General features: G+C 41.0%; 2 protein-coding genes across 3 annotated transcripts; both read right to left on the bottom strand.

Moving 5' to 3' along the window:
* Positions 1-898: 898 nt before the first annotated feature.
* Positions 899-19,338, bottom strand: UBA2 (ubiquitin like modifier activating enzyme 2). 2 transcript variants are annotated; one of them, XM_040615164.1, is made up of 17 exons: positions 19,093-19,338; positions 14,660-14,743; positions 14,340-14,410; positions 13,138-13,202; positions 12,558-12,658; positions 12,274-12,395; positions 11,529-11,596; positions 9,069-9,190; positions 8,110-8,209; positions 7,421-7,581; positions 6,438-6,531; positions 6,226-6,338; positions 5,597-5,752; positions 4,943-5,039; positions 4,224-4,329; positions 3,416-3,552; positions 899-1,986 (listed from the first exon to the last, which is right to left on the bottom strand). In XM_040615164.1, exons 1-17 carry the CDS (start codon positions 19,234-19,236, stop codon positions 1,805-1,807), a joined length of 1,923 nt encoding a protein of 640 aa, XP_040471098.1. In that variant the 5' UTR covers positions 19,237-19,338; the 3' UTR covers positions 899-1,804. The 2 variants fall into 2 exon arrangements, with proteins under 2 accessions (XP_040471098.1, XP_040471099.1); XM_040615165.1 differs by lacking the exon at positions 19,093-19,338 and adding an exon at positions 18,289-18,653.
* A 1,242-nt stretch (positions 19,339-20,580) lies between these two features.
* Positions 20,581-26,189, bottom strand: PDCD2L (programmed cell death 2 like). The gene is made up of 7 exons (XM_040615507.1): positions 26,026-26,189; positions 25,734-25,897; positions 25,584-25,644; positions 24,240-24,643; positions 23,052-23,165; positions 21,264-21,412; positions 20,581-20,731 (listed from the first exon to the last, which is right to left on the bottom strand). The coding sequence occupies exons 1-7, from the start codon at positions 26,137-26,139 to the stop codon at positions 20,601-20,603; spliced, it is 1,137 nt and encodes a 378-aa protein (XP_040471441.1). The 5' UTR covers positions 26,140-26,189; the 3' UTR covers positions 20,581-20,600.
* Between the last annotated feature and the right edge of the window lie 678 nt (positions 26,190-26,867).

Raw genomic sequence — 26,867 nt, 5'->3', positions numbered from 1 at the left:
GTTGCATGTATTTCTATCCAGCTCATATATCACTCAACTTCCAAGTCATGAACATGCTCAACTTCAGTAAAACTAAAAATAAAGTTACCAGAATTACAGCCTCTACTGATAAAACAATCAAGAGAGTTAGAAAGCTAAATTCCTGTATACCAACCAGTACAAGCTGGGAATAACAAATCCTTTCTGTAACACCTTATTTACATTTTTGCCTTTCAGTCTTCACTCATGCTGGCCAAGAGGCATCTAGCTCAAAAGGATTAAATGTCACAGTGGAGTATTACGCCTTCAAACAAGCCATTGCATATGACTATTACTACCTAGAAGAAGAAAGAAAACGTTAATTGCATCACAGAATTGTAGTTTTGCACTGCACTGGCAATTTAACACTGGTGACAACCTGGCCTTCGTACTGGACAGAACCAGATGCACGAACCAAAGCCTAAAAAGGTGCTGGATTTGTTTTTTGTTACATTCTCCTCCTATACAGTTAACGTCTTGTTTAAAATTCACTGTTTGCGAACTGCACCAGAATAAATCTTGTCTGCTCAGTTCCTCTGCTCTGTAAGGCTAATGCTGCATACTTATCTGTGAATAGAAGCAGTTTTGGTTCATTAACACAAAGTTGTAAAGTAATTTCAGTACAGTGACAGAAATAGCTGATTAACGCATTCTAAGAATTAACACTGCTAGTTTTGAGAGCTACCAAAATAGTTAAACAAATGCAGTTTGTTTTTCTTTAAGATACCGATTCTAAACACTGAGCTTCTGTCCTATGCACAAAGTGTCATGTATGAAAGATCAGTGCTTTCTTTCTGAGGGGTGAGGCGGTGAAAGCATGCGTGTGGTGGTGCAAATGCTCCAACTGAAGAGGCCAATAATTGATTGTCCAAGAAAAAAAAACATTCACAAAAGTTTTATTAAAAAAATTCCCCTTTCACCTCAAACAAGTGAAGCTTAAGTTCCGTTCTACTAGGTTATGTTTAGAAAAATGAAAATAATACAGTAATTTTTGTAGGCTATACATTGTAAAGTCCCATAAGTCAGCATAAACTTGGACTGTGCAAGCAAATATAGCAAGTATTTCAGATGTCATTTATTTGGTCCATCAGATGTACAGTATAGTAGTAGTATCTGAGTTTACAAAACATCAAATATAAATAACCTGAAACTGTAACAATACACAAAAATTTGCTTCTTACATTGACATACCAGGCAGTACGAGCTGAAAAACTTGAGTAAATTAACAGTTTTACAGTAATGTACATAGTGCCAGTTGAAGTTTCAGAACACTGTTAAAACATGGCACTAATTTGCTTTATTGAATTTTCTTCTTTACTTGTTCAGGGTGTGAAAAATGTTTAGGACTAGGCTAAAAATACTTTTCTTCAAGCAAAAAAATAAGAATGTATTTACTTAAAATCTGGGCATCAGATGATGACACTTTACTAAACAAGAGTAGGTTTTTTTTGTTCTATTGAATTATACCTAAAAGGCATTTACACAAAAATAACATGCTTTTCCCATGACTGTTTAAGCAAATACTTATCTGTAAGTATTTATAAACTATGCTTCTACTACATTTAATATATGGAATTATATCTAAAAACTTCTGAAAGAGTCTACTGAGATGAGAGCTTTATCATCAAGAGAAACAGACACAAATTATTTAAGCCAGTGGTTTGGTATTCACTTGGAATAAAGGCCTGAAAATTAGTCTAGTTCTGGACATTTTTCACATCCCAACATAACACGCTGTTACTGCATTACGTTATCTGAATCATTGTGTCAAGGGGCATTTGCATGTTCAGTCTAATGCTATAATTTCATCTTGCTCTTCTGTCTGCTCAGTACGCACTCTCTTTGTACCAACACACTCTTTATCTTCTAGTTTTCTCTTGCGGCTTTTGATTTCCATATCATCATCAACATTGCTTGAAGTACCTTCATCTTCAGAATCAACAATCAATAGATCGTCTTGATCTGGAGCTGCAAAATACATGTGTTTAATTCAAATGGATACTGTAAAGATAGTCTACTGAAACCAAATTTCATACTTAAAAATATGAATGTCTCTAATACTACAAATACAACTTGAAGCATTCTTCATCCACATTCTCTGTCATTCAACTGCAAGAGTATTTAGAATTTCTCTGAAACAAGGATGAAATAGGCTTTTCACACAGTTATTCCCTCTTCACTAGAGGTATAGAAAACATTGCAGTAATGCAGGAAACGCATTAGTTAGCACTGGGTTTTTTGCATGTACAAAATAGAAGTCGCATGCTGTCTGCAGCAGTCCTTAGAAAAGAACTTTTACACACAACTGAGCTGTACTCCAGCCTTTCCTTTCACTAGCGCATTCAACAGAGCTCCCACTAGAAGCCATGCCCCATGAAAGAGAGAAAACAAGGAGGGAAGAGTGGAAGGGTGAGGAGACTTAGAGAGCTGAAGGATAACAATGGATAGTATACAGAAGGGAAAATAGAACCAAATGCTAGCTTTCAAGACATCTAGTGGATTTTGTTTCTTTTGAAGTACAAATTCACTGTAAAAACTAATCTTATGCTTTTAAAAATACAATTAGAAATCAATATTAGCAATACTCTTTAACATTTAATCCTCCCCTGAAACAAGACACTAGTGGAAGTGACTGTGTACTTGTGCGTGCATCTTAAATAGGACCATCTGACAGGCAAAGGAACATCATCCAAATGTGTAAGACGGAACTACAGTTATCTAACTGACATCTGTCATAAGTGTTCAGATTCATATGCTATCCCTATAAAACCGTATATTTGCAGTACTTCAGCCTTCAGTGCTTAACCATCCCAGAGTCACGAAAGCTAAACTATTTTGAATATGTTCGAAGAAACACTCTACATTAGGAAGGTGATGGTACTTCTTCCTGAATAGGAAACACTTTTTTTCTTGTCATGCTTCCCTAGACAGGTGAAAAATAATTAATTTGTAACCAGATAATACCAGATATTTTCTTAAATTAACAGAATGAAACATGATCAAAGAAAACCACAAAGTAATATTTTAATCTGTAGGGAGAAAGCGACAGATTTGGTTGATTCTTTTTTGTCAAGCCATAGCGTGACCATCAGAAAGAATGGGTCTTACTTCATTTAGGATACACTTCAGGTGACACTCCATCAAGCCCTTGCAAGTTAAATAATGTAATTTTGAGGTGTATTTACTGTAAGCCTTTGTAAGAATCTCAAATGTGCATTTTGTAACAATTGTAAACATGCATTTTTCTGTTTAATATTATGTTTATACACAGAGGCAACTTAAATGCTTTTTATTTCATGTTGGCAAACAAGTCATAAAACTGAAGACAACTATTTTAATTGGACTGCACTACTGAACCACTCTTTTGTTTTATTTCATACTGATTACCATTATTTACCTGTTGATGTTGAGGGCTGCGCTCCATCATCACTACCGTTGGTAATATTCTTAGATGCTGGTTCTGATGGTTTAGGACCAACCTTTTCAGGGCTATCACCAACAACTTCAAATTCTACGTCTTTTTCTAGGTCTTCACTATAGAAAAAACATATATATGCTTTTAAAAAAACAAGTGAAAATAAAAACCTGTCTTTTTCACAAAGAACGCGATTCAAGTATTAGAGCACCCTGCAACTATGACAAAATGAGAAAAACATTAAAAAAGAGGAAAATCTGTTCAGTCCTCCCTTACAATTTATGCTTTGTCTATTCACATACACTGTTCCACCCAGTGCCACGACTTAAAACGCTTAGGAATGAGAAGAATAATTCCTTGAGCTTACCCTTCTTCCTCAACATCACATTCCTATTCTCACTGAAAGTGCAGTGTGTTAGTTCAGTGTATATAATAGCTATTTTATTTATCCAGGGCTAAATACACACCCCAATTATTTCAAACTGACTTCTGTTCCCACCGCTGTATCTGAACACAGGTTTTGCACTGTATTTTTACATTTATTCCAATTACTTATTTTTATTATTCCAATTACTTTTGTAAAACAAACCGAAACAACAAAACCCAAAACAAACCAAAAAACCCCAATTCTATAAATTCATAAAAAATGACAATTCCTCTTTTACTTCTGTATTTTCTTTCCACAGCTTAATCTTTGAGCTTTAGTCATAAATTTAAAATTCTGAGTTGGAAGTTCCCTGTGGAACTGTTCTACGTATACACACAAAAATAATTATTTCATAATCCTTACCTATGAAGCACATTGATTAACAGTGTATAATCCTGGAGGAAATCATCTGCTTGTAGTCGAGTGCCATTTCGAATTCCAAAGTCTGATAATTTCCTGTGGTTATTTGCTACAAAAATAGTGGAAAACTGCCGTGTATAAAGCTATTTATATAAAGATCTTTTACATCTGAATAAATGAGTACTCCAGAAATGTTATGTAGAAACTTAAGATTAACATTTATCAGCTATATTTAAAGTAAAAGCTGACATTTAAGCCTATGAGTAGTTAAAACTACTTATGGCTGACTTATTTACTCCTCATGCATCCTATTCAAGCACTTTACTATTATTACATCTAGGAATATTTCTGAGATAACGTTTATATTACAGTAGCGTCTGCAAGCATCATAAAAAGACCACAATCTAAGAACAAGAAAATGAACAGGACTTGCAAGCAGAGGAAAATACTGGTGTACCTTTATAGCTGAATACCTATTCTTGAAAGGAATCCCAACACTCCAGATGAAAAGTACTTACACAGGAAAGCTGAACTGGACACACAGGCTTGTAGACAATATCACTAGCTATTCTTGGGCCACTTAAAGACTTGTAAATCCAGTTCTCTTCAAATATTAGTCTACAGGACGAACACTAGAACATTTGCTATACTTCCATTCTGTATATCTTTGTTTCTTCCAAGTTTTTATCTACTCTTATCTTTAAAAGCTGCAGTATGCATACCTTCTGTTTCTCCTTCTTCTGAAGAGATAAGAATAGTTCCTTTTCCATCATCTATTTGTACATCTGGTGCTACCATAGCAAATTTTTCTTTCACTATCTGCAAAGATGAGTATGATTATTTAATCAGTATCGGACTTCAAAGCACTTATAGAAGAAGGAACCTTGAATTATGTTGAGTTTTCTATCCTGGCTCATTTTCAGGCATCTGCTGAAAGCCTGTATTTTTTTTTTTCTTACTTCCATGAACAGAATTATATTTTTGTTGTCTGAAACCTACAGGTTCAGATACGCTGAAAATTTTTTAAAATACTTCACAGAACGACAGAATTACACATCAGTTGTGCCTATGCAACTCTGATGTTGGCTACTGAACTATTCAACTGAAACAATTTTAGAGTTTTTGCTTTTAGATATGAATAGGCTTAAAAAACACCAAAAAGTTGTAAAATATAGACATCCTTTCACAAGATATACAAGCACACACGAGCAAGAAGCATACTGGCTAATCTAGCTCTCCTTGTAACTGAGGGAAATGCAAAATGTAGAGCAAATATAAACAGCTGATGTTCAGTCAAAATATACTGAACAAAACCCTAACTTTAATTTACAGTATTAGAAGCAGAATGAAAGATGTAGCTAATGTTCAAGATTTACCTTATCCTGGAGTGTTAACACAGTAACTTTGTGTACATTAAGTTTCACAGTCACTTCTGGCTTACTTGCACATACATAACAGTTAGGATTTGGTGGATCCAAAGCGCAAGGAACCAATAGCTTCTTTCTGGGATTTGGCTGCTTGTTCAGAAAAATCTTGAGGACAGACAAGAATAAAACAAGTTATACTGTAAGTAACAGCACTCATAAAACCTGTTCTCTTACAGATTTATTCTTAGTCTCACAGGCTGTCCTGTTCCCTAATCCTCTTTGACATGCTTGCTGAACAGGAGAAAGTGCCGATTATGGCTAGTCCACAATGACACCTGTGCTGGCTGAGCAGCTATTGCCAAATAGATTTGTAACATGAAACCACCATGTTTCAAGTGATGTCAGTCTGGTTCTCTCTCCTACCCACCAGCCAATTTTCATTAAATCAGAGGAATTTAATGATCCTTGAGACTTCCACTTCTCTTTTCATTGTGGCTGAAAGTACCCAGCACATTCAGAATCTACTGAAGCAACAAGTGAGAGACAGTAAACACTACACAATAGTCAAAGCAGGTTAAATGCAACTTTTAAACGAATTATAAGGAACAAGAAAGTAAAAGTATCTTATTCCCACTTACCGTTCTACACTGATCTATTTTTCCTGATAAAATCTTCAAACCCTCCAGCACTATCAGACCAGCTATTACTGCATTAGTGGTAGCTATAGCTGGGATAATATTTCCTGCCATTGCTGCAAAATAGGCAAGAGTATGCAGATTTTTAAACAGTAAATGAAAATGAGAAGTTTAGATAAGTATTTAAATTGAAAAATGTTATATTTCATCCTTACACTTGATATCAAATCTGCTCTTCATATTCATACTGAAAACATGCATCCTGAGGTTCGCGGCAGAAGTGACAAAATCCATTGCAGAAGGATCATCCTAACAAGAAGTTAATAAAAAAAAGTATTTACAAATCAGATTACTCGTTGGAAAAGGTTTGCAAAACATGGTCCTTAAAAACTTAAAACCAGAAAGTTTAAAAAACAAGAGTCTGTAAAATATTCTATTTCAAAGTCAATATACCACTTCTTTGAGATGGTACGTTTAGACAGAGCAGTAATACTTTAAATACACATTTAGAAATTGTACTTAGTATTTTAGTAGTGAATTAACATATTAGTAGTAATAAAATGCCTTGTATGTTCAAAGTAATGTCTAAACCCTAAATCTGACAATGTTTTATGCTCAGTTTCAAAAAACTGCTGTTTAGAAAAGTATTTTTATTATCTGTTTTAATACTATTTCACTTTTTTGTCCCCTCTATATTTACAAACTACTTTTTTTTTTCTTATGCCAAATGACAACTGACTGCTGGAAGATTACACTGTTCTGTTCTTGGTTTTCTTCAGCAAAACTCCTAATACATCACATACCTACTGTCAGAGCTAATTACTGCATACAACTCAGCAGAACTCCAGCTAAACCACTGTATAAGAGCATGTTTTAGAGAAACTTATAAAGAAAAAATGAAGTTAATTATTAAAATATTTTCAAAAATCAAAATATGACAAATACTTCTTCATTTGTGCTTTTTAAAGTTGCTAGATTAAGTTATTTTACATCACAATAGTTAATCCTTACACTCAGTGAGTTACAAAATATAGTGTTTAATGTATATATTTGTTTACATATGGAAACCGATTTCAGTGAGGTGCCAGACGTTTTTGTTCTAAGCAGTACTATCTTGGAATGGAACTGAATGAGTCCAACGAATACTTGTACTACGTATGTAGAGTATAACCGGTTCTTATCTATTTGGCAAACTAACTTTATCCCATATAAGCTCTGCTCCATCACCCTTCTCAGCCAGGTGAAGTCTCAGGGTTTCAACGCTCTTTGAAAATAAGCGTGCATAGCTCTTGACATCGAGAACTTGTTGATCCTTCAAGATTGCAGAGGATTCATTTTGTTGATCAGATATGTTTTTCTCTTTGGGAAAAGGAAAAAAAAAAATCAGGAATACTTACAAAAGTCACAGTTCTCTCAGAGGGATTAGAATTTTCCATTTCAGCAAAATTAAGTATTTTCTAAATTGAAGAACAATACACTTAAACTACAGTAGCCCCAACATTTTACAACAAATCTGCACTTAAAACTGCAACTATGGCTATACTTGTATCAATATGTACAAATTACAGCAAATTTAAATTTTCAGCATGAATCAGCTTTCAGAAATGCATCACTGCTTATGGGTAAAGCCTCCTAGAATAAGCCGACATATAATTTTATGACATTTCTGCAGCCAATACTGAGTATCTAAAATGACAAATGCAAAACAGTTTTAGAAAAAACATTTTCTATATGGAGAAAATTTAAATATCTTCAGGAATCACAAAGAATTAATATGTTCATTATCAGTACTCACCTGTGACAGTGAGAAAATCTACATATCACACAGACGCATTAACAAACAGCAGGTATGACTAAAAAATATACAGTGGGAAGAAGGACAAGTACCTTGATTTTGTACCTCAGCCCAGTCCAGTGGCACTGGAGGCTTTCTTTTCCTCCACAGCTTATCCATTGTCAGCAGATATCTAATGTCATCTTTGAAAAGCTACGAAACATTTTAAATAAAAAAAACAACAAACCAAAAAAAAAAGCCCATTAAAATTAAAAGGGGAAAAACAGACATTATTTTTTTACATCTGCTGTGAAATTGAAAAATCACCATAAGATTTTTGAAATTTTGCTTTCCGTCTTGATAATATTTTTAACCACATAAATAAAAACATCAAGAAAACTTCTTATTCCCCATTCTCTAACACTTACTGCATAAAGCAGACACAGCTCTGATTAATGAAGGGGTGGTGGTGCGGAGAGTTAAGTAAAACATAAAGAAACAATAGTCCAAACAGTAGGTTCACCTGTCCACTGAAGACATCACTACAGCTTTTTGTATACTCTCCCTAATTCTTACCTACACGCCAATGACTTTCCAAAGTAAAGTTATTACTACCTATCAACATCACATTCTGTAAGTTATTAGTACCCATCAGCACTTCATTCTATGCTAATTTTCTCTATTTATCCACTTTCAGCAACTATTTAGAAGGAAAACTCCCAAACCAGTTTATATTTTCTTACGCCAGTGCCTAATTATACACAGAAGATGACTGATAGCTTTTAGGTCCTCACATGGGTTCTGGTTATGCCCAGTAAGACTCCTACAGAATTCAAGTTTACCTTTTCATATTAAAAGTAATTTGAATGAAGTTTTTTCTGTATGGTACAAACAAACTGCTGAAGCCATCTATACAGTCACAGAGGGAATGATGTAAACGAGCAAACGTAAAAGACCAACAATACTACAGCAAAATTGGTGGAAGTCATAACATAATTGCACTAGTGTTTGACTTAACTTTAAAGCACTTCATACACTGCAAATAAAGACATTTCTTGGGGGTAAGGAATACCTTAGTAAAAAGTTTAACTGGATCGTATCCAGTTGATTTAGCCCACTCCTTAGTTGAAACACGTTTAATCTCACCATCTTCATTGGATGCTCGTGCTCTGGCTTCTGCTTCTGCTGGCTCCCCTATTAATAAAGTGTTAACCAATATTTTAATTCAAAAAAGGGAAAAATCACATCCAATATTTCCCCTAGGGTCAAAACCCAAAATTATGCAGGGCCCATAAAATGGATTTACTGCACCCAGCAAAAGCTGAGGTAGACAAACTGCAACTTCTCCTGTTTGCTTCTGTAACTGTGACTCACTAATTTAACTCAATGTCACCTAATTCCTTTACCGGTAGGAACACTGAACAATTGTTTCCTACTCGTTTTCTCCACATAATGTTGTGATTTCAGTGGTCTCTTTTCCTGGCTGAAGAGTTTTAGTTTGGTTAGAACTTCAAAACACACAAAAAAATAAAGTGGCTTCCTACTTCCAGTTATTCCTACACAAAAAATTCCACACGCAGACATACTATTCATTTTGTGTTTCTTTTCCCATCACATCTGGCAATTACTATCATGATTCCCAATAAGCAGCACGTTGATGTTTTCATGAAACTGTCCATTAACTTCTTGACCGATTAAGAAAAATCAACTCTGAGACCATCACTTTACATGTAAATTTGTGAATGATTCCCCCCTTTCACCAACACATCACTTACATCATTTCGTATTTATTTGCACCAAGTCTACCTAATGTCTCATTGCACATCATTCTGCACCGTGAAACTTTCTACAACTTTTGCAGTTAGTCCTCATCTTTATTATTCTGAGTGACTTTGCTTAATCAGGTATGCTGAACAGCAGCAGGTCCCATCACCACTCTGAGACACTCCTTTAATCACCATTTATCTGTATCATTTAAGTAGCTTATCCACTTCAGGATCTTAAATCCTTTTTTCTCCCCATGGCTGCTTAGCTCCTTCGGGTTCCTCACAAGAAGTTTTTGAGTGCCCCCTGCAGATTCAACATAGCGTAAACCAGATGTGCTTGCCCACAGGTTTGCCAACTCTGCTTCAGAGGACCCGCAGAGCCACCCAAGGCATGGCTCCCCTTCACAGAGGTTGCACTGACTCTCCCCTGCAACACCACATATATCCACCGATTCCAAACAGCGTTACTGCTACAGACACTTTGCTCACTGATATGAGGCTACAGCTCACTCAGGCCTTCCTATAATTGCCCTGGTATCTTTCTTTAAATGTAAAGTGGCATTGTGCCTGCTACCATCCAAGTATTCCAGCTGCCATTGTTTTAAGGGAGTTTATACATCACTTTTTAAGACTCATTTATTTCATTCTGCACGTCCTGTCGGAACCACCTGCTGGTGATCACTATCTGATGTTCAGAGAACTTGAAGAGCTGGAGGATCCTCTAAGCTCCATCTCCAAAGTTCATTCACATATCAAAGAATCCAAAAGAAACAACACAGAATGATGTTTATTCACCTCCACAGTAACTACAGTTAGTGTCCCTACAGAAAAATACTGAATAGCTACAAAAACATCACTTAGAATGGGCATATTTCCTATTTGGATTAACACTGAAGTGCTTCAGGCTAGAAGAGTTCAAACAATCCCTTACTTCCTTGCAATCCCTCAGCTAGGAATGGAAGAAGCCGAGTGGTCACAAATCCTCAGTTTCTTGGTCCTCTGTTCAAAAGACAAGCCTCCCAGCTGCAGGGAAGGAGGAAGCACTCCATCAAAGCCAAATATATAGGGGAAAAAAAGGCCACCCTGTGAATATCAGTTATATTTAATTTGCACTTCAAGCTCACGTTTCAAGTTTCTGTGCAGACGGGGAAGGCCGTTGGCTGCAGAGGGAACAGGTGTCTCCAAACAGATACAAGCCTACTCGCCTAAATCATGTATCTTGCACCTAGTTGTGTTAACTGAACTTTATGATTAGCGAGTGTATCGCTTGTGTAGCTCACAGCTGTTCTACGCACACTACCTGAGCACAACTCATGAATGCCAGTGACCCATCTTACACTGTATTAAAAAGTTTTCACCACAGCTGAAGTAACCCTTTTGAAAATGTTTTAGGCTGCCCACAACAGCCACAGTTCTGACAGGTGAAGCTATTAAACTTTGTCATTCGGAAGAGTATTTTTTGCACATTTTTATGCAAAAGCTTCTGGTACGCACTATGCATCGAGTTAACTAAAAACACTGCAGTTGTTTCAGGTACCTATTGAGCAGCAGTATAAGGGAACTAACTTACGCACAGTATACATGAAGGTCTGCAAGGGAAACTACTGTTAATACCCCCCGAACTCTTGTCCGAGGGTAAATGGAATCCTCTTAAGAGAAAACAGAGCTGAACTCTCTAACCTTAAGAAATGTACAGCAATAAGTCACAATCTCTGAAACAGAACATTTCAGTAACAGGGTAAGCTACCAGCTTATATCACACTCACAGGCAGCTTCAGGATCAGCTCTGTCAGGAGAGACTTCTTGGTCAGCATCTTCTTCTCCAAACAACTGGCTATATGATAATTAAGAAGAACAACACAACACTAGAATTTCATCGTATCTGGTTAAAGACTAAAATACTTGCTAATGGATATATAACCACTTCAGAATCCTTGCTAGCAGAGTGCAACTTCATACGCTGCTTTTAAATTTGCTGGGATTCGTCACACATGGACTTAACACTGACAACATAAAATGTCCGATACAAAAATTAATTTAGCAAAAAACAGTTCTGTGTAACTCACTCCATAGTCCCCCTAGCCTTATATTTATATTGCAGGACTGAAAGCATTGCTTATAACCCTATAAGATCTCACCAAACTTTACATCTGTTAATACATGATTAAACTGAAAAACGTGTTAACTTCATATAAAGGTGAAGAATAAAGTAACCTTAATCTACACTGCTGTGCCAAACTAATATGCCCAATTTTCTGTGATATTACAAGAAGACCTAAATACTAACCAACTTTCCATCCTTATATTAAAAGAGAAAGAAAAAAAAAACACCCTCAAAAAGCCACTCCAAAACCTAGGTCAAAGAACTGGAATTTTTTTGCTATAATCCATACTTATTAAAAACAAAAACCACAAAAGCAAACAAAAAAACCCCAACCCATGTCCACTTATTTTGCTGTCAGTAGGTTTAGAAACCAGAAGACTGAACCACTTTTTAAAAAAATCACTTACTTGAACAAATACTTAGCCCACACAATGCAATGGATAGGTTCTGATGGCGTATTTCGGATTGTACAGCCTGGAAAAGTCTTCTGAGTTGGTTTAGGATGACATTCATAACATTCTGTCATTCCCTGGTGAAAAGTGAAATATTTACTTGTCACACTGTGAAGACTGCTGATAGTAAATGCTATTACCAGATGAACTGTAACTGTATCTCAAAACACCCAACACCCTGTTGCCTAAAATAGCCAATGATTTAAACTGAAAGCAACAAAAGTAATACACAACCTAACCTTTTTTATAACTGTTACTTGTCCAAGGTAGCCTGCAGTTCCACTCTCTATAAGAGGAACATCAGCAGCCAGACACATCCTGTTCACATGGTTACGGGCAGCTGCAAATCAAAGAGTTTTTAAAGAAAATGTTGAAAGATTAAAAAAAAAAGTTTTACTTCTCCAAATTCAAACTAGCCTCCTATGCAAACATTTATCCTTAAGCTGCCTTATTTTGTTACAGAACACTACACCATTTTCACAGTCATTTTCCAGTTAACACAAAATATATCAACACTATTAAATACAGCAAACTCAACTGAACAAAGTTACATATGTACACACAATACTCATCAGTTCCCATAAAGCAGCAACACAGCAGTTAATGTTTACTTTCAAAACACCTGTAAAAGTAGTAACTACCCTTTCAAGTTCCTAGCGAAGCACACAAGCGTTAGTAAAACTATAGATAAGTTAGGAGGATACTTGTTATTTAACTGACATTGCAGAAGTACTAAGTGTAGAACACATTAAAGTTCTGTTTCTACAAAGAAGCAACAGTGTTTTCATCTCCAATATAAAATCATAGTGAAAACTTCACCTCTGTTATCCAGAGCATTCATAACCAACGTGAACTGGCGGAAGAACTCTACGTTATAGTCAGGGCTACAGAAAAGAAAAACAATACTCAAAATGGCACATCAAAGTTGTTGGTTATTATGCCACAACAGAAACTACACATGCAAAGGGTAGACTGATATTCGTGTGATAAATTACACATATTATAAATATACTGCTAGCCTTTAACTGCTCCATTTGTCTCCTGCCCATTTTAAAGCTGGGTGAAAGCACAAATTTTATGCTGCTGGAAGGAAGCTACTGCAATTAGTACTAATTTGACCAATGAAACAGACAGACAACGAAAAAGTGATTATACTGCTCTGACCTAATGAGTAAATTGGCTGAGCTGCGGTAACTGACCTTAAAAACCATCAGCTGAGGCTAAAATGTGCACACTGTAATTACCATAGCTCATCAGACTGTTGATAATTCATTATACTCTGATAGTTCAATTGGTTTTGACCACGCCTCCATACCCTTAGGAGCCAAGACATGGGATTTTAAAATCTTGACGCTCCAATATCTTTACATTGCATTTTTCTGATTTAAAGAAGGTGACAAAGAGAGAGCATAGAGGAAACAGGACTAACGGTTTTACAGTTTCAGGAGAAGGATGCAATGAGTCAGTGTTTCAGTGGCTAATCGCAACATCGGAGTTAAAACCTTAATATTACAGATCATAAATTTTTAAGAAACTGGACACAAATTAAAACATGGAAAATAGCTAATGAGGATCTACATGATCTTGTACTCTACTTATTGGTTATGGACCATAAAGACTAAATTTTCACAGTTTGAGGCATATATAAGTGACATTCAGTTACCTACATACACACAAAGGCTTTCATTTTTTTTAATCATGGACTCAACATTCACATTTATTTCAATCTAATTATTGCTCAAGACATCAGGGCATCCTTACAGTGTAGAAACTTACATAGTAAATGTTGCTAATAAAATGAAAAATGGACAGAAGCAAATGACTACAGCTTACTACCAGAGCTTAAGAAAACTCACACAAAATCCACACTCCCACTCAAATATGTGGTAGTCTCATATTTACAGCTATTCCTTCTTACTGCGCCAACTTTGTAAAACACCTTAAAGCACACCATAGTAGCATTTAAATAACACAGAACTCGCAAATCAAAAAAAGTAAGTAGAGCTTAAAAACAAACATACTTCATGATGCTATCATGGTAAGCTATAATATTAGCTTCTGGATAAAACTGTAACACGCTTTCCTTGGCAACCTAGAAATAAAACAAAAACAAAAAAAAACACTTATTATTCCTTCCTTCCTTCTAAAGACAGACTCAATACCAGTTGAGTATTGAGTAAGTCGACTACCTTAAGACATTTAAATACTTTTGTTATGAAACATTTGGACAGCCATGATCAACCAACACTTACCTTGTCACAGCAGAAACTAAATTGTGACATATTTCTAACACTGTCTATAAAATAACAGAGTAAGACTTGAGCTTTGACTTTTTCCTCACCTGTGATTTTGATCTTCCAACATGCTTCTTCTGAAACAAAAACTGCCTGTTGAGATTGCTGACATCAATAGTATCCAAATCAATCTAGAAACACACAACAAACAGCCATTTCACTTTTATATAATAAATAACACAGAGCTAAAAGGAACATCATTAACAGAGTTTATGTGATTGACCAAAATGCATAAGCATTACAGATCCCTTTTCAGACCTGTGTATAGGTGTTACCTCTGCACTATAGCAACTGTAGAGGCATTAATGATCACCTAATCATCCTCAGGAATCCATACATTTTAAATAATTACTAGCAAATGGAACCATATGTCAAAAATTAAGGGCTACATGAGAACACTTTCTGAAGAGAGTCCCTTCCACAAACACATGTGGATGCTGAGATATGTATGCACAGCAATTGGTAGAAAGTCAGTAACTGATTGTCCTATTTATGGTAGGATAAAGATTTTAGTGAGAATTCATCAGGAGCACTGTGTACAAACTCAGAGGGGATACTGCAGGTATCAGTCTAGATAGGTCCAGTCTCCAGCCAGACTACATAGTCCACTTCTCCACCCCGAATGCTGGCTTTGTACCCTGCTCCATGCTTCCCCAAGGTCCAAGAAAGGCTACTCAGCAAACTAATTGGTACTTCTACTTTATATTTGCACATGGCTTTGAGCAACTGAATCAGTAAACTGAGGGCTGCACTGCCATCTAATTCATACACTGCAGGGCAAAAGCTTTTACTGTTTGTCACCAGCACTAACTGCTTAAGTGCGTATTAAAAAATGAAGCCTACTTAAACAAAAAATATCCAGTCACGCAACCAAGGTGTTTAAAATCATATACCACAGAACATCTGTGATGTACAATCTCAAAGGATGCCATGACTGTAATTCCCCTAACGGCTGTGTTTCTATTAATATGCACCCATGAACATTATAATTTCAAATGTGTTTACGCCCCACCACAAGAATTAAGAAGATGTAATTGGAACTTTGAGAAGATCTATTCCTACCTTTGTTGCCACTGCTTTTCCTTTAATTAAACAGTTTCACTGATCAACCACTCTGTTTAGAAGCCCTCTCCTATCCCTAAGGTTTTTAACAGGGAGGGGGGGGGAGACAATTTTTCTAAGCATCAGAGATATTTCTCCCAAATTCCTGACACAGTCAACATAGTAACGCTTGCCACTATATGGAGAGTACTATCAGACTGACTGTACAGTGTGAAGTTTAAACATGACCTACTGAGGGTGTTCTCATAAGCTTTTAATTTTAATAACCAAACTTGAATAACGAAAAAACTATGCCAGACTCTTCTCCCTGAATATCCTTTGCATGCAAGACCCAAGCTCCACGATTAAACTTCCTGTTTTCTGAAGGGACTATTTTTAATTTAAGAATTAAGTTCTGAGATACTAAGAACTGTTTTAGCTAAAACTGTTTGTTTAAACAGTAAATAAAAGCACCCGTGGATACAGAGCAAAAAGAAAATACATGTTTTAGAAATACATTATCCTAGTAACTTCCCAAGGTCTTGTATCTTTTCATGAAAATAGTATTTGCATGGAAACGCATTTCTGCCTCCTTGCCTTTCTCATAAGACACACTCAGAAAGCTTGCTTAGTCCAAAGCCAAAAAGCCTGAGAACCTCAAGTGAAAATGATTAAACGCATAATTCTGTTAAAACTTCCACCACCCAGAAAGCTTTTAGTATTTTAACTAGAGATGATAACAAGTGACACAAACTGCAACTGAAAACAGTATTACCAAGACCAAAAGAAGAAAAGAAAGTTTTTCCTCTTAAGAGAATACCTGACACCATTGGACTGCAACAGAAGCTTCAATCTTGCTAAAAATTATCAGAATTTAACAGCTCTCTTGTTAAGATAACTTTTACACTACTGCCATTTTTGCAAGTGTCATGACTTAACACCAGTCAGCAACTAAGTACTAGGCAGCCACTTGCTCACTCCCCCTCCACCCCCCCGGGGATGAGGAGGAGAATCGGGGAAAGGTAAAGCTCATGGGCTGATATGAGAACAGTTTAATAATTGAAATAAAGGTAAAGAAACCCAACCAAACAACGAACATTAAAAAAACCAAACAACTCAAAACAGTAATAACTGTAATGGAGAGGAGAGGGGGAGAGAGCAATAAAACCCAAGGGAAAAAACCCAAGTGATGCACAATACAGTTGCTCACCACCCGCTGGCCGATGCCCAGCCGGTCCCGAGCAGTGATCGGCAGCCCCCAGGCAACTCCCCCCAGTTTATATACCGAGCACGACGTCCATGGTATGGAATATCCCTTTGGCCAGCTCGGGGCAGCTGTCCTGGCTGCTCCCTCCCAGCTCCTTGTCCCCCTGCTCGCTGGCAGAGCATGGGAAGCTTGAAAAGTCCTTGGCTTAGGGTCAACACTACTTGAATGTTATTCTCTTGCTAAATCCAAAACACAGCTCTGTATCAGCTACTAAGAAGAAAATTAACTCTATCTCAGCTGAAACCAGGACAGTAATTTAGATGGAAAGGCCTCAGAATTCCCTAAGAATATGTATTGATGTTCTTAATTCAGATTTGGATTTGGAGTAATTTGATTTTTTTTTCTTCATTCATGAGGACAACACAACCGCCTTTCCACAAAATATACTTAATGAAATCATGTATTTGTGAGTTTTCTGGTATTCAAAACCCCTAAAATTTTTTTTTAGCTAATTTTTGGTTAAGAAAACATTTCACAACTTACTCATAAAAAAACCTTTTCAAGTGTTCAAGTTTGTTAGTGTTTAATGAGGAAAGCCCTCAACAACATCACAAACGTTGACAAAAGCAATTTATTCTCCTAATGGCAAATTTCCTCTTTGCGTAACAATCCTCTCTTTGCTTTTGCCTCCTCTTTTGCCCACCCACTCCGTATGTTAGCAAAACGTTACTGTCTTGCATAAAATGCTGCCAACGATATTTTTAAATGAAGATGGCCCGGATCCAAGATGCACTTAAGTTAATGGAGTCCGACCAAGTCGGCCTTGAAAAACAATACAAAAAACTCAAAACTACAGTAAGTGAAACAATAAGCATACCCCAATGAGATTTATGCCTAATGACTAACTGGAAAATCAGGAGATACTAAAGTTTTTCTATTATAACAGACCGCAGGAGTACAGAAATGACATAGTAAGGCGGGGGGGGGGGGGGGGGGGGGGGGGGGGAAAGGCGGGGGGTGTGTGCAGGCAGGAATCAGTGCAGAAAAACGCAGGCTTTCACTCTTCTGTGTATGTTTACTTCACCTGTACAGCGTTATAAGTGGATAAACTCTCAGTGGCAGACTGAAATCAAAGGGGCAATCTGGAATTACACTTAAGCATATCCTACAAGTTTTTAAAAGTGCTTCAGCAGAAAGGCCTGAGTTGTACGAGTAACAAAGCAAACCAGTAGCTGTACTCTTCTATAAGCCGATACAGTTTTAGCTGTAGTAGATACATAGTTTAGACATAGCTTTAGCTGTCTCCAGTATGCTCTGCTCAAGACCTCTGACTGCAAAACCAAATTTCTTACAACTCGTTATACAAAACTCTCAGATGTGACTCCTAGCCAGGCACACACAAGTAAGAACACATTCAAGGAAACACACCTGTGCTCTAGCTGGATTTGTTACTCCCCCGATTTCTTAAAACCACACGCTTTCTGTAACTGCGGCAAGAAATTAAGAAAGGTCTAGAAACCAGGTAACTCCACGTTTTGCTAACAGCATTCCTCTCTATCCCGTTTTCACTGCCACCCTTTCAGTTCTGCCTTTCCCAAACACAACCAGAGATTCCTATCAGGAAGCAAAAGCGAAAGCAACAGCCCGCGGGAAGGTGCCGCGACCGGCCCGCCGGGGCTGACAGCTTTACCGCTGGCCGCCGCGCAACCCACCGCCCCCCACGGCGGGCGTGTTTCGCTGCAACCCGTTACCGGCCCATCACCCGCGGCGCCCGCCAAGGCGGCGTTCGGCGAAACTACGACTTTGCGGAGCAACGGCCGGGCAGCAACCACGGCCCTCCGCTCCTCCCGGCGCGCCCCCGCCGGCTCCCCCGCCCGGCGCGGCACGGAGCGCGGCACGGCCCGCCGGAGAGAGCCGGGCGCGGCGGCCCGGCCGATGCGGGGGCGCGGATGGCGGGCGCAGGCCGCGGCCCCTTTGTGGCGGAGCCCGTCCCCCCGGCGGCGGGGCGGCGCGGCAGCCGCGCCCGGCGGCTTTGGCGGGCCGGCAGCAGTTTGAAAACACGCAGACAATGCGGCTGGCGGGAGGGGCCGCGCCGCCACAGCGCCCCCCGCCCCGCTCGCCCCGGCCCCCCCCGCCCCCCCGCCCCGCTCGCCGCGGCCCCCCCGCCTCGGCCGTGCCGCCGCCCGCCAGCCCCTCGGCCACCCCGGCCCCTGCCCCCGCCCCGGCCCGCACCACGTCGATGTTGCTGAAGCCGGTGAGCACCAGGTCCTTGAGGAGCTCGCAGCCGATACCGCCGGCTCCCACCACCAAGAGCCGCGCCTGGGCCACGGCCTCCGCCAGCTCGCTGCGCAAGGGGCCCGACACCGGCACGGACATGACGGCGGGCGAAGAACGGCGGCGGCGGCGAGCGGGGGGAGCGACTCCGCGCGGCTCTCCTCAGCCGGGCCGCACTCCGGACAGAGAGCCCGGGCGGGACCAGAGCGGCGCCGCCCGCCTCGCCCGCAGCGCCCCCTGCCGGTGGGAGGGCCTCGCCCCTTTCCCGCGCACCGCCCAGGAAGGCCGCAGCGGCGCCAGGGTTCGGGTGGGACGGGGCGGGCGGAATCGCCGGTTCGAGCCCCGCTCTCGCCGCCGCCCAGGGGCTGCCCGCGGCCCCGCAGCGACCGGCGGGAAGGCCGGACCGAGCCCGCCTGCTGCAGCCGGGGCTCGGCCCACGGCGTGGCCCACGGCGTGGGCTTGGCCGGGGGAGCGAGCGGGCCAAGCGCCCCTGCGGGCGCGGGGGATTTTCGCGCCGTTAGCCTGGGCTAGGGGCTGGCCTCCAGGAGCTGACCGGGCCTGCTGCAACCCTCCCCCGCACAAAGTCGTTCTGCGCACACGGTCCATCCCCTTCAACATCACCCCACCCCCCCTTGGGTTTTTTTTTGGATCCACACTTCTAGTGCATTCGTTTAGTGCTGCAGCATTAAACCTGTACGAAACGCTTTAAGGACACTTACTTAAATTACTCCTCCATTAAGTCAATTAAAATACTGCAATTTAGCCTAAGCCAACAGGGAACTCCACAGAGGAACTCAGTGTTTTAAAGCAAAGCAGCACGACCAGCCGGTGCTAAGGAGCAGGGCGCTACACCTGCCCCGCGCTCCCCGCTGCGGGAACAGCAGCACCAACACACCCCTCCACCTCTTCCCACCCAAAGCAACATGACTGTCCAAGCCCATTTAAGCATGCCAATCTAACTTATCCACTGGAAAAAACATATAGAAAAGCTTCATGGTAGAACAATACAGTGACAGCAAGGCCCTTCCAGCCACTACCCAATGAATTCCTAACCTGTGGTCAAAAGAAAGTAGATTTATTTAAAAAAAAAATCAAGCCTACATGAAGTTCCTCACTGCTAGCAGTTCCCTGTCCGGCTCATGAATGCTAACAGTATAACTTTCTGCAACAAGACACTCTTTCTCCTTTACTTTCCTCCCCAAATGTTAAGTGTAACTAGCATCACGAAACAATCTCTACACTTAGATTTCCATGTGTAACCAAAGTATGCAAGTTTTCCGTCACCACATTTTAGAGGCATGCTAATATATACTTCAATCAGCTATTCTTGGAAATAAGCACAATGTGATCGAACGAATTTGGTTTTTCACCACATGCAAGGAAGACTGTTGCATAATAACACACTTTCACCTGTAGTAAAAAAAAACCCAACCAACAGACTTTCCATCTATGCCAAGAAATATAATTTATTTAAATAATCTCTGATCTGGGTCTTCTTGCACAAAAACAAATTCTTCAAGAGGGGTTTGATGATTTGTTGGCCAACAGCTTCTCTCACATGTATAAACTATAGCAGTTCCAAATTCCACTGACAGATCTAAAAACAAAGCAATAAAGGTATGTAATGCAAAGGTATGAAAAATGACTTAACTAAGGGCCATTGCTTATTGCTATGCTTCAATCTTTGCCAACTCAGGAAATTTTTCATATTCAGTCTCCTATGTACATAGCATTTTCTAATTTTAAAGATTTTTAAAGCAAGCTGGCTCAGAATTTCCAAAGAGCTTCTTAACTGTCCGCAATCTTAACTGATGATATTTATTATTTTCCAAGGCCTCGTTTAAGAGGCAATAAAGACCAATTACTCCCAAGGTCATGGAATTATCTATACTGCTGTTATTGAAGTTCATTAGTGAGCAAATCAAGTTGTAATCACAGAGTATCCATAAACCAGAGTTATAATCTTTTGCTGAGTGAAATCTATAATGGAAAACAGTTGATTCTATGTAAGATGATCATTGTAGCTAATTAAACACATCAGCAAGAAACAATCCAAACTGCAGTTTACTAAACTTTACCAAGAAGGTGACTGTTTCTAGTATTCATTCAGCTAAATCAAAGGTCACCACCTGAATCGCTCTGGAGCATGCTGACCAGCGCTGGCATGAGTTGAAATTCAAATACTCTTTTGCTTCCACAGTTACTGCAGGCTGGAATACCTTCACTAATGTTGGCTGGAGGACACGTTATGAATAAAGGCTGGCCACCCCTGGAGTACCTACAACAAGAAAGGAAAAAAGTAATTTTTTTAAAATCTAATTTTCATAGAAAAACTTGTATGTTGGCAACAGTTGGGACTCTGAAACCTCTGAACTTGCTTGAAGTAAAAAACATTGTTATGCGCCAGAATCGTTGTCTAAGCTTCAGATGAGCCATCACACAAAGAATAAAGATGGGGGGGAAATATTTGGAAGGCCAACACTTGGAAAGTCTTAAGGAAACACCTGGATTTAAAAGAGACAAATGCTTTGAACCGACACCTGCAAAATACGCTGTACCTGACTCCCATCAACCAAACTACACTTTCCTGAAAATCGGAATGCTAATCTGTGGCAGTTGAAGATACTCAACATAGAATAGGTCTCAAAACCACTGTAGTTATGCCACAGAACCAACACTTTATTTATAAGAGCTCCACAATTAACAGGAAACCAACATCAAAGATGGTTTCCACTGAATGTCAACAGAGCCCAGGAGAAATAAGGGTCTAAGAGGCGTACTCAACACAGCCACGAAGGGGAATGGGAGGGCCACGTAAAGATTATAACTAGAACTAGTGACAGTCACAGGGATCACCAGAGGTGATGTTTTATAAGAAGGGAAAATTAAAAGAGCATAATACTACAAAGTGATAGATCCAGTGGAAAAAACATTTTCTGAAAATATAACTTGCACTCTGCATTTAATACATTTTCCCTATCATTTCTGATAGATAATTAATGAAAGTTTCTAATGCTTCTTATCTGTGTAACCAGCCCCTCAGACTTCACCTCCTCATCAAAAAGGTACCAGCTAGTTCCACCTGGTTCTGGCAACTTGATAAACAAAGGTCCTGTCACTACACTGAGACAGCTTGACCAGTTAGGCTGCATTGGACTCTCTGGAACAAAGAACTTAAAAACTAACCCTTGGTAGGATCCATTAAAACTATGTGTATTATTTGGTACTATGAATAATTTATTATTTGAACTCTTTGTTATACTTGCATTCAGAATTCACTCCTCTTTTGGGAAAGCAGCTGCTGTGAGGTTAAACCTGCTTTTGTTCTAGGAAAAGCAACAGATTTACAAGAACTAAAGACTGCAGGGTCCTGAGGGGTAATCACAGTAACCCCCAGAACAACTCAGGCTTTAGAACAAGTAATCTCTTACTTCAGTAACATGTCAAGGACTGAGATGTAAGCAATTAGGGTAAGGTTAGAAATTTTCAGAGGTGCAGACAGCCTTGGAAGTCTATCACAGCGGCATGCCGCTCACTGTGCATTATACTTTCAACTCAAAACTGTCTCCTGAAAACCTCCATGTCTGGATTTCTGTGAACCTTCAAAGACAGTCTGGGTCTGTTCTCATCAGGTCTTATGTTGAAGAATGTCTCCCACAGCCAGATCTGGGGCCTCTGATCCTGCTTTGCTTCTCATTTCCTTACACTTTGCATAAAAAAAGCCCAACCAGGGACTGAAGTCTGACCACACAGGCATGGCAACAGCTCTCTTAGCAAATTCTTTGATTAATAAAAACATAGGTGTATTTCCAATGAAATAGTTTATTTACCAACAATCTATACTGTTAGTACATATCTGTACTAACACACACAGATATGACCTGTATTTCCCTGTTACAACCAGATGATAAACATACCTCAGAATCTGTTCAGGACACAGAGATATTCTTTTCATAAATTTATGGAATGTGGGGTCCCTGCTTTTGACTTCGCTCTTCTCGTATTTTTCAGTATCACCTTCACCTGCATAACTATAAGAAAACAAGAAAAGAAAATTTCCAGTAAGATTTTCAGTACAATAAGCATGCTTTAAATATGCACTGGTTACAATACATTCACATTAAATGACACTAAGTACACTGAGAAAAAATTATACATGTTAAATTAAGAGTCACTTCCCTTTAGAGCTTGCAAGTGAACATTTTGCTTCTAGTCTTTCAGTTTCTGGTGGTTTACAATTACTAACGGTGTTTCAAAACTACCTGCATGAGATTCAAATCCACCAGATACCTGCTTGAAAAAGCCCCAAACAACTCAATCCTTTAGTAACCTCTCAGAAGTCTTTTTAGCTTTTAAAGTATGATGTCTTTTTAAATTTTGAATTAAGTGTAATTAAGCAGTTCTATGATTCTATACAGGTCAACAAAACTCAACAGTAACACCGCTTCTAAAGAGCATACTATGCAGACTCTGCAATTGACAGTAGCTTTAGTTATCAAGAAAGTCAATGTTGTTCACAATTCAGGAAAATTCACTGTACTTGTTAATACAATCAAAAGACAAATGTCCTGGATATGTGCTCGCTGTGATCACCTAAGTTGATACTGGAAATATTTCCAGTAACTACATTCAAAAATTGTTTTTCAAACACCTTCCCAAAATCTTCAGGAGTCTTACCATCATCCTAGCCTCTAGCCAAAATCCCTAAGTAATTACACTCTTAATAATGCAACTGGAATAGAAGAAAAACTTTAGCAAAGGCAAACGTTTCAATATAAGCTCGTGTCATTTAGCATAAAATACTGTTTAAACCACACTGGTTTAGTTTCAGAGATTGACAGTCCACTGCTCTGTCTGGAGCCCAAGGACATTCCAACTGCACAGTCACTCAGAAATAGATGCATCTCCAAATAACTCACAATCTGTCAGAACTGGGTGCATTGTTATGATCTCCCAGCAAAGCACTACACACCAATGATTCCTGAAGGAGCCAGTTACAAACAAAAAGCATTCAGATTTGGAGAGTCAGATTTAGATTATCAATCAGCATACAGGAAACTACGTAATCCCTTCAATTTCAGCATGAAATCCAGACCCGTTCTCACCTTTCTGACATCAACTGTTGCAAATTAACACCCTCTCTCTGCTGATACTCCTTCCATAGCTCATCTGCATGATCTGTATCAATGAAACCAGAGTAGTCTTCCTCATCCACAACACTAATGTAAAAGGGCTTGAACACAGGAGCTGAACTAGATGTTGCTGTTACCATTCCCTCACTGACTGGAGAGCGTGCGTTCAGGGAACCTGACCCGTCCACAGCCTCAGACAAGCGAAGCTGTTGGAACTGGGATGCACAGTCCGCCTCTCTGGACAAGGAGCTGCTCACCGCTTCATTTAAACCAAGCAGCTGAAGGGAAGCACATGCAGGAGATTCTGCTCCATCACAGACTCCCCAGTCATCTGCTTCATCACACCAATCCTTTGCAGCAAAGTTAGATTCTTGTTTCTGGGAAGGGAAAGAAAAAAGAGCATTGTCAAGATGAGCCACCCTAATGCACTTCAAATACAGCTTCACAACAGGTAAGAAAACTAAAACCTTCACCTAATGCTTAGTGTTATTTCACCCATTCTCCTCACAGCGGTACTTACCAGCACACCCACACCTACTTTTCACAGCAGTGTAGTTATGGCAAAAAACACTGCACACTGAAGAACTGGAACAAGAATTCACTGGCTTTTTGAATAGCCTTTGTACATCATGTTGCCATACCTTGGCTGCTGGCAGGACCGCTGACAGTTTGGGTACATTTACTTGAAGCACAGTCCCTGCGCCACAAGTAAGCTCAAAGGACAGAATACGGAGGAAAATAACAACAACAATAAGGATAATACCATCATCATTTTATCAGAGTATAAGCTTGTTTACCACAGACCAAGATTTACCACTTTCTGCCTGCCACCTGTGACTGCCACCCTCCTCTTTCAGCCTTAACCCAACATGCAGTTTTTCTTCACGAGCTAAAATACCAGAAGTATATTAATGAGAACCAAATCAGATTAATGAAAACTGATGATAAATTTAAAGAAAAATCTATAAAAATTAGAAAATCGGGCATCTTAAAGATCAAACCCCCAAAACCTAAACAGTACAGCCGAGTCATTTAAAGTTCAAAAGTAACGTTGAGGTAGCTCAAGGAATTAAAGTACTAAATATCAGTTTTGAGCATAGAGTTGGCTGCGGTCTCTGCTGGAACACAAGCCTAACGCAGCTCGGAAACACCAAGTTAATCCTCTGGTAAATCCCGCGCAGTGCTCACCGTGCCCCGCCACCGGGGCCGTGCCGCAACCTCCTTCCCCCCCCCCCTTCCCGGCCGCCTGGGGGGGCTGCGGGTACCCGACAGCGCATACAAAAGGCGCCCCCCGCCCCCACCCCCGCCCCCCGGTACCTGCTCCGCGCCGCGGCCCGGCGCCCCCTCCGGCAGGCTCTGGGCGCGCAGCACCGTCCAGCTGCGGCGGGCGGGAAAAAACAGAGAGCGGGGTCAGGGCGCGCGCGGCCGGTCGCTGTCCCGCGCGGTGCGGTGCGGTGCGGTACTCACCCGCCCGGCGCTCCCCGGCAGCCCGTCCCGGCACAGGCGAAGACGCTGGCGGCGCGGTGGCAGGGGGAGCCGGCCAGCGGGCAGTACACCTGCACCAGGAGCGCCAGCTCCCCGCCGCACAGCCCGCAGCGGGGCCGGCCCGCCCGCACGCGCGGCACCCAGTCCTGGAAGAGCAACAGCACGGGCGCCGCTGGAGACGCGCCGAGGGCGCCCCGACAGCCGGGCGGGCCGCCTCCCCCTTGGGGCAGGGCCCCTCCGCCGCCACCACCCTCCCCCCCCGGCCCGCCCCTACCGCGGAGCCCCCCAGCTTGCTGGTGGCCCAGGCGGGGGGCTGCCCGCCTCCTCGGCACGGCCCCACCATGGCGGCGTCGCGCAGCCCCAGCAGCACGGGCGGCCCTGCCGCCATAGCAGCGCCTGGCTACGGCGGCCGCCGGCGGACACGCGCCGCCGGATCGCTGGGCCCGGCCCGACCGACCGGCGGGGACGCGCCTGTGCGCATGCTCGCGGGGCCGGCGGCCGTGCCCGTGAGGCGGCGGCGGGTTCCAAAATCCCGGAGACCCTGCGTGAAGGCGCGCCCCGGACCGGGCCCCGGCGAAGGTCGCAGAGAAGCGCGGGTGCAGCGCGACCCTCCCCCGCCGGCGACCAAGCCCCACGCAGCCGCTTGCTCACTCCCCCTCACCCAGAGGGATGGGGAGGAGGATCAGAAAGGAATGGAAAACTCAAGGGTTGAGATAAGAACAATTTAATAGGTAAAGCAAAAGCCGCGCACGCAAGCAAAGCAAAACTAGGGATCCGTGCACTGCTTCCCATGGGCAGGCAGGTGCTCAGCCATCCCCAGGAAAGCAGGGCTCCAGCACGTGTAACGGTGCCTCGGGAAGACAAATACCATAATGCCAAACTTCCCCTCCTTCCTTCTTCTTCCCCCAGTTTATATACTCAGCATGACGTCATATGGCATGGCATACCTCTTTGGCTAGTTTGGGTCACCTGCCCTGGCTGTGTCCCCTCGCAATGTCCCGCGCCCCTCCAGCCCTCCTGCTGGCAGGGCCCGAGAAACCGAAAAGTCCTTGATTTAGTATAAACATCACCCAGCAACACCTAAAAACATCAGTGTGCTGTCAATATTGTTCTCAC

The sequence above is a fragment of the Falco naumanni genome, chromosome 15, assembly GCF_017639655.2.
Source record: "Falco naumanni isolate bFalNau1 chromosome 15, bFalNau1.pat, whole genome shotgun sequence".
Classification (NCBI taxonomy): Eukaryota; Metazoa; Chordata; class Aves; order Falconiformes; family Falconidae; genus Falco; species Falco naumanni.
Note: the sequence above shows the minus strand (reverse complement) of the source record. Positions and strands in the feature narration are given on the sequence as shown.

Bases quoted from the DNA above. Each gene is read 5' to 3' on its own strand.
- UBA2 (XM_040615164.1), bottom strand. From the start codon at position 19,236: ATGTCCGTGCCGGTGTCGGGCCCCTTGCGCAGCGAGCTGGCGGAGGCC. The intron at 12,659-13,137 runs GTGAAGTTTTCA...TTTGATTTGCAG, and splicing joins GAATGCTCTGGATAACAGAG to CTGCCCGTAACCATGTGAAC. The intron at 3,553-4,223 runs GTAAGGATTATG...TTTTTTCTATAG, and splicing joins TTAATCAATGTGCTTCATAG to TGAAGACCTAGAAAAAGACG.
- PDCD2L (XM_040615507.1), bottom strand. From the start codon at position 26,139: ATGGCGGCAGGGCCGCCCGTGCTGCTGGGGCTGCGCGACGCCGCCATG. The intron at 25,898-26,025 runs GTAGGGGCGGGC...TTGCTCTTCCAG, and splicing joins GCAAGCTGGGGGGCTCCGCG to GACTGGGTGCCGCGCGTGCG. The intron at 24,644-25,583 runs GTACCGGGGGGC...TTCCCTTCCCAG, and splicing joins CGGGCCGCGGCGCGGAGCAG to AAACAAGAATCTAACTTTGC.